The sequence below is a fragment of the Poecile atricapillus genome, chromosome 1 (genome assembly GCF_030490865.1).
Source record: "Poecile atricapillus isolate bPoeAtr1 chromosome 1, bPoeAtr1.hap1, whole genome shotgun sequence".
NCBI lineage: Eukaryota > Metazoa > Chordata > Aves > Passeriformes > Paridae > Poecile > Poecile atricapillus.
In genome coordinates this window covers 158,440,889-158,447,661 of record NC_081249.1, presented here as the reverse complement: position 1 = coordinate 158,447,661, position 6,773 = coordinate 158,440,889, and the positions used below count along the sequence as shown (strand labels likewise).

General features: G+C 48.2%; 2 protein-coding genes across 3 annotated transcripts; one reads left to right on the top strand and one right to left on the bottom strand.

Annotated features, from left to right (window-relative positions):
* Positions 1–509: 509 nt before the first annotated feature.
* On the bottom strand, positions 510–5,408 carry ZC2HC1C (zinc finger C2HC-type containing 1C). Of its 2 annotated transcripts, XM_058835227.1 has the most exons (3): positions 4,822–5,408; positions 3,107–4,349; positions 510–2,428 (listed from the first exon to the last, which is right to left on the bottom strand). In XM_058835227.1, the coding sequence occupies exons 2-3, from the start codon at positions 4,328–4,330 to the stop codon at positions 2,147–2,149; spliced, it is 1,506 nt and encodes a 501-aa protein (XP_058691210.1). In that variant the 5' UTR covers positions 4,331–4,349; positions 4,822–5,408; the 3' UTR covers positions 510–2,146. The 2 variants fall into 2 exon arrangements, with proteins under 2 accessions (XP_058691210.1, XP_058691201.1); XM_058835218.1 differs by having other exon boundaries at positions 3,107–5,407.
* ACYP1 (acylphosphatase 1) lies at positions 5,392–6,616 on the top strand. The gene is made up of 2 exons (XM_058835327.1): positions 5,392–5,548; positions 5,953–6,616. The coding sequence occupies exons 1-2, from the start codon at positions 5,465–5,467 to the stop codon at positions 6,166–6,168; spliced, it is 300 nt and encodes a 99-aa protein (XP_058691310.1). The 5' UTR covers positions 5,392–5,464; the 3' UTR covers positions 6,169–6,616.
* The last annotated feature ends 157 nt before the right edge of the window (positions 6,617–6,773 follow it).

Sequence of the window (6,773 nt, the reverse complement as noted above, 5' to 3'; positions counted from 1 at the left end):
GTGAAAGGCCTCTTAGGTTCTTTGCTCTGTTTAAAAAAAAAGTCAGTTTCTCTGTCCCTTCATTAAAAGAAACCACCACCAACCAAACAAAAACCTCATTATTTTCTCATACTGCTACATCTCCTCCTAGTGACGTCAGGAGCTTTTGTGTGTGTGTGTGTGTTTATTTCCACAGTTTGAGTGCCAAGTGGGGAAATGAGTAACAGGAAGAGAGGCTTAAAGGGAAGAAGTACCTGTTTCTCTCTGAAGATCTTCTCTGATCATTAAGGCCTACAGAAGGGACAAGCTGCCTGACACCTGCTCAGCCAACTGTTCCTGCACGCTGTACTTAAAAGCCTGTCACTTTTATCAGAAGTTTTATTGAATTGTGAAATATCTTGACAGGCAGAGCAGAGTTAAAGACTTAAAATTCACTAGAGATTTGGATGCTGAAAATGCAGCACGTCTTTGAGAGGGGGATTATGCTGCAGGAGCACAAGAGGAAGCTGAGCTGGCATGAATAACACAGCTTGAGTAGTGTCAGGGTAACTAACCATGATAGCAAAGCAACACCTTAAATCTCTGTGCTGAGCCTTATACTTTGTGTAACATTACTTAATGTTAGTTCAAACTTACTAAGTTTTAAACCAGTTATCAGAGACTTTCTGGATACTGAAACAATAGCAAAGAGGAGTAAACTGCCCAGTTAGCTACAAAACAGGTAACAGATGAAGCCTGGTGATTTAATAACTTTTGTTTAATCTACAGTTTCAATATTTTTGATCTCAGTGTTAGCCATTTGCTTGTCAGTTATGAGAGGTCCCCAACACATGGGTTTATTTTACAACATTGAATCCTTTTCTGTGTGTATCTACATGTCAGCATTTACACTGCTGACCTTTGGGGTCCACTAAATATTGTCAATAAAACATAGTGTAAGGGAAGCAGAGTTAATATAGAAGACAGGCAGTGGTGCTGAATTTTTAAACCAGTATGTTCAGATCACTTACACCTTTCATGAATTCAAGGAGGCTGGCATAAAGGCTTCAGTTTACCCCTTTCCAGGAATTAGGTAATTCCTACCTTTTGACACCTCTTGCTATCCTCTTTTTCGAAACCCTGAAGTTAAAGCATTGGTCTTGCTTCTCCAATCAGGTTGGAGACAGTAAACTATTTTCCCTTCTTTTGAGTCTGCTTTTTCTCTCAGATTTGTACACATATCATTGGCTGGCACAGTGCAGCAGTGATCCTTTCTGGGACCTTCATGCTTTTCCAGGGTGTGCCAAGGAATTGAGATTTCTTCTCATGAATCTATAGGACAGAAGCTCTCCAACCTCTTTCAGGAGCCAGCTTCACTCACTGAAGGCTGGAGTATTTCTTCATATTCAACTTCTGACTATTCTAGCTTAATCTAGTTGCTTTACATCTTCCCCTAAGTTCCCATGAGCTGCTGCTATTGCTACTGGAGAACTTGCAAAAGGAGCTGCTGGAGTTTTTTTATTGCTTTGCAAGTTTGCTTGCAACTTTCTCATACAAAGTAGTTGTTCTTACTGTGAGAACACAGACCACTCTGTGACCATTTAAAATAACTTTTACACAAGAGAACTAGTTTAATATATTTAATAATCAGAATCTAGAAAAATAACATCTCGAGAAGAAAAGAAGGGATATGTTTTTGGTTTTTGTCATATTTCCCTACCACTGCAGTAACCAAAATGAATACAAGCAGATGACTTAAGGATGGTTGAGCTAGCTTTTTTTTTTTTTTTTAGAGGTTCCTAGTAATTTGGCCTGCAGGAAAACTCCATTTTTTAAAATATCAAATCTGATTGTGATAGTTGTTCTGTTGCCTCAAGGGCCTGGCTGATTCAGAGTATCACTGTTCTATGCACATGAACTGACAGAAGGAGTCAGACAGTAAGCACCTGCTATTGCTAGCTTTTCTAACCCCTGGAATTTCTGATCCTGAGCTTCTTGTGCTGAGGAAAAGTTCCAAGTCAAAGTATACAAGTTCTGTTATTCAGCTTATTCATCCTGAGCTGTTCACTTGCTGTGCATAGAAGCTTGCAGCCAGTGTTGAGATTGCCAAAACCACAAATGTCTCTAGCTGTGAGTCTGGCAAAAACCAGGCAGGGGATCACAGCAACAGGTACAGCTGGGCACTGCCTTATCTTATAAGAGTACTGTGTCTCTTCTGTGGTGGAGGTGGGGGCCTATTCTTTATATGTTTGCATTTGGGAATATGTCTCTCAGCTACTCGGGGAGAAAACTTGCGTCCACAGTAGGTGCAGGCAACGTAGTCTGGATTTTCAATGGGAGGCAATGGGGGCAGGTCAGACACCTTCCTCCCCTTAGCGAGGATTTGCTGCACCTGGCGGGCCTGTGACATGATGTGGATGAGAGCCTCGTGCTTCTGTTTCCAGTTGTTCTTTCTGGGTGGTGTTTTACTCTGTGGAAGGGAAAGGCAGTCAGGCCAACTGGGACCACCATCAGCCTCCATTCTTAAACTTACACTCAGAGCCCAACCCATGTCACCTGTCCCTGTGCATTCCCTGTTGATGTAAAACCCAGCCTGAGAAGCTGAGTCCCACAAAGGGAATCAGAAAGCCCAGCACAAAGGAGGATGTAAAGGAAACACTGACAGAAACATCAGTGTTTAGAAAACAAAAAGCTTGAGGATAGCCAGGAAAGCAAGTAGTAGGGCCAAGGAACTAGAGAGGGTTGCTACATCTGCTTTTCAGGAACAGAGCTGCATGTTTCCACTGCCTTCATTTTAACAGACTATTATTATCTGGATTTTTAGTCAGCTCCCTGCAGCCCCTGATGTCACAGAGCTTTACTGCAGCAGAACCAGTCTGCATCCTAGCTATATACCAAGGAAGTGAGTTTTCTCTAGTAGTACACCCCTGACACATTATAAAGCCAAGTCAGGACTCCTGCCTCTATCTATGAGATTTTAAATGGATCTGTTTTATCCATTTGGCAAGAACCTTTCAGAAGCAATAGCTGTATTGTATCCTTTAGCCCCATGTACGTGGGAAGCTGCTTGCATCTCAGTCAGATGTTGAAGTGGAAGGAATGTGAACAGTAGATGTGGATCCAGGGAAGTGAAGGGACTGCACATTACCTGAGGACTCCTAGAGCTTGTGCACTGCTGATACTGTTCCAGTTCTGTTCCCCTAGCTCTGGCCTTTCTGGAGTCAAACACTTTCCTCTTGGAGTCTTGGTTCTTGCCACAGACACTCATATGTTTCTCAAGCCTTGTGCAGAGAAACTTACGTTTGCAGAAGCTGCACTGTCCAAACTCCTCCTGCTCCACAGCACTGGCAGCCTGCATGTATAGCATCTCTGCAGATGGGTGGTCATCAGAATCTTGGTCTGAGAAGGCAGAGAGAGAAAGGCTATGTTTTGGGGCCAGCTTTGAACAAGAAGCTGAATGCTCTGTGGGTTTGCTGTCTTGTATTTTGCTGTTGTTTGTTTTGTTGTATTTTGCTGCCACCACCCTCTCCTCGAGTTTCCCCACAGCCAGCTCTTGGGGGTGGAGAGTGGTGCCACGCTTGGGGACAGTGAACTTTGCCCCACTGAAGATCTCAACATCTGGCCTCCCTGCAGCTCTGAAAGTTTTCTCTTCAGGGTGCCTTGTGGCCTTTTTCTCATTGGTCCTCTCCACTTCACTTTCTGTTCTCTCCTCTACCTTGATAAGCTCTCTCTCTCTTTGAACCCTCCTAAGCGTCTCTTCTGTCCTCTTTAGCTTCTCTACAAGAAGGGCCTTTTTCTTTTGAATTGCCTTTTCTAGGTTCCTTCCATCTACCTCCAGCTTTAGGATGTGGGCTGGCTCTCTTCTGTACAGATAGGGAGCAGATGGTTCAGGCTCTCCTGTCCAAGGGCAGAGCACTGCAGCTAAGTGAGACATCCGTGCTGGAACCATCCCTTTGCTTAATGAGCTTGATCTAGTATTTGGAGCTTCCTGCACGTATGGGGAACTTGCAGTGTCGAGCAGTGGAGTTCTTGCCCTCTGGTGGTGAGAAATTGGTTGCAGGGGATATGCACGGTCCACTCCTTCTTTATGTCTGCCTAATGATTTAGCTGACTGAGTACAGACCTGGCTGATGAGATACTTGCTCTCTAGTCCACCTGACCAGAAGCCTCCATGCCTGGGCCTGTCTTGAGTGCCTTCTGCAGACATAGAATGGGAGTATCTTTGGTTCTTTTGTGCATAGAGATCTTTTAAACTTTCCTCTTTGTCAAGAATGAATCCATGCTGAAAGCTGTTCTTCTGGTGTTTCAGCTGGGAATCAGGAGAAAACTTAGTAGCTGCCACCACAGGAGCCATCGGTGGAAAAAAAGCCATTCAGTGCCTGAGAAAGAGCCTGAGGTTAGAAGCAAAGCCATTACAGACAATTTTATCCAAAACTGGACAAATCTTCTCCTAACAGTTTATGCATGGAGGCTGCAGACAAAGATTATAATAAGTATTAAGTAACTTTTCTGCTTTCTATAAATCTTTACATTCCTTCCGTCTAGGGAGCTCCCATGCTGCCTCTTCTAGTCACAACCGTTTATATTGCCAGAAATAAGACACACTTTTATTTCTCTTTCTGTATGAGCCCTGCCTTATCATGGTAGCAGCAGAAATATACTGCAATGACAGAGGAACTGTTATACTCCCCGGGCAGTTTCCCATAACGTGTCCCTTCAGTTCCGGCAATGAGATCCACCACTGTGTCACACAGATCTGACATGCAGGAGTCCGACCAAGCTCGGCACAATCTTCCCGTGGCTCGTTCCACCACATCCCCCGGGGTGTATCGGGTGTTCACGCCGCAGGGCGGGTGGGGTTACCTGGGGGGCTTCGCCGGCCTCCCACCTCGGCAAGCTGCGTCGCCACACGCTGCGCTTATGGCCCGAGAGACCCGACCCCTCCTGCCGCTGCCGCTGCTGCTGCCCGCGGCTGCCGGGGCCCCGGGCGGAGCTGTGCCCGTCCCGCGCGCTGCTGGCGGCTGTTGCCGGGAGACCCTGGATCGCTCCCGGCCGCGCGGCCGCTCCGCCACGGCACGAGCGCGGCGCCCATGGGCGGTCCTGATGCATTATTCGTGAGGCGGTCCGATATGCATTATTCGTGAGGCGGTCCGATATGCATTATTCGTGAGGCGGTCCGACACGCATTATTCGTGAGGCGGTCCGATATGCATTATTCGTGAGGCGGTCCGACATGCATTATTCGTGAGGCGGTCCGACACGCATTATTCGTGAGGCGGTCCGATATGCATTATTCGTGAGGCGGTCCGACACGCATTATTCGTGAGGCGGTCCGATATGCATTATTCGTGAGGCGGCGAGTGAGGGACCGGCCCGACCCCGCTACGTCTCTTCATTGGCCGCAGAAGGGAGGCCACGCCCCCGGCGGCCACCACGCGGCGCAGGCGCAGCGGTGCGCGCGGCGGCTGTAGCGGCAGGGGAAGCGGGAGGAGCCGGTGCTGCCGCCATGGCGGACGGCGAGGGCTTGGTGTCCGTGGACTACGAGGTGCACGGCAAGGTGCAGGGTGTGTTCTTCCGCAAGTACACCCAGGTGAGTGCCGCGGTCCCCGGGGGCGGGCTGCCCTGCCTGCCGGCGTGCGCCGCGCCCGCTGTCAGCCCACTGCGGGCGCCTTGGAGGGGCCGAGCGGCGGGCGGGCAGGGTCGTGGCCGCGGCCAGGGGCTGAGCTCCGGCTGCTGCTGAAGGGGGCTGGCATCGCGGTGCTGCTGGCAGCCCAGCCGGGTTATGTAAGCATGAATGTTTCAGCCCCAGTTTTTCGTGTGAAAGAATATACTGAGTTGAGTGAATCCTCTGCTGCTTTCCTGCTGTCTGAGCCACAGGAACTTCTCTTGGAGGTCTGTGTCTTGCCAACAAAATTGGCTCCTGTGTGCGAATGTTGTTCTATTGCTCTCTTATAGTTTGGATTAACCTCATTTTGCTCTGCATTGTCTTCTCAGGGGGAGGCTAAGAGACTGGGGCTTGTTGGCTGGGTCCAAAATACCAGCCACGGCACTGTTCAAGGGCAAATCCAGGGTCCGACTGCCAGGGTGCAGGAGATGCAGGAATGGCTCAGGAAGATAGGAAGTCCCCAGTCCCGTATCAGCCGAGCAGAGTTCAGCAATGAGAAGAAGATCAAGGCTCTGGAGCACAAGGAATTCCAGATTTTGAAGTGACTTTGTCCAGGAAGAAACGAAGTCTGGAGTGTGAGCTGCCCTCATGGAACATTTCCTCTCTTCCTCACTCATTCAGTCAGCCAATGTTCAGCTCTAGAGAATTTTATTCGATTTTATTAGAATATTTTATTAGATTTCTAATTTATTGTTTTGCTGCACTGTTACTTTGATGCTCAGATTTTCGCAGAATTCCAGTGGGTAGAGGAAGAGCTCTGTTAAAGGGGCTGTTCAGGGCCAGAACCTCTGGTTCCAAGTGTATATGGTTCGGGGAGTTGTACATAAGATAAATCTGAAATTTGTAGAGTGTGGTACTCATGTGAAGGAAATCACAGGGTCAATGCCGACAGAAAACATCGCTAAAAGCATTATTTCTGTACACTAAATGCCTCAGAAACTATTTTATTTCAGAACTGACTATTTTCTGTAGAATAAAATTGCTTGGTGTTCGCCTACTGTGTGGAATGGATGTCGGATGGAGGGGCTGACTGGATGACAGCCCTCAGAGCGGGATCTTGTTGCCAAAGCTGCCCCTCTCCCTCCCCCCTCGGTGCCGCTGCTGGGAATGGCCGGGGGGAAGCCGTGCTTCCCGCAGCCGGGCCGAGCTC

Coding starts and splice junctions, on each gene's coding strand:
- ZC2HC1C (XM_058835227.1), bottom strand. CDS start 4,330: ATGGCTTTTTTTCCACCGATGGCTCCTGTGGTGGCAGCTACTAAGTTT. Junction 2,429..3,106: donor CAAGCTCTAGGAGTCCTCAG/GTAATGTGCAGT, acceptor TCCCTTCCACAG/AGTAAAACACCACCCAGAAA.
- ACYP1 (XM_058835327.1), top strand. CDS start 5,465: ATGGCGGACGGCGAGGGCTTGGTGTCCGTGGACTACGAGGTGCACGGC. Junction 5,549..5,952: donor TCTTCCGCAAGTACACCCAG/GTGAGTGCCGCG, acceptor TTGTCTTCTCAG/GGGGAGGCTAAGAGACTGGG.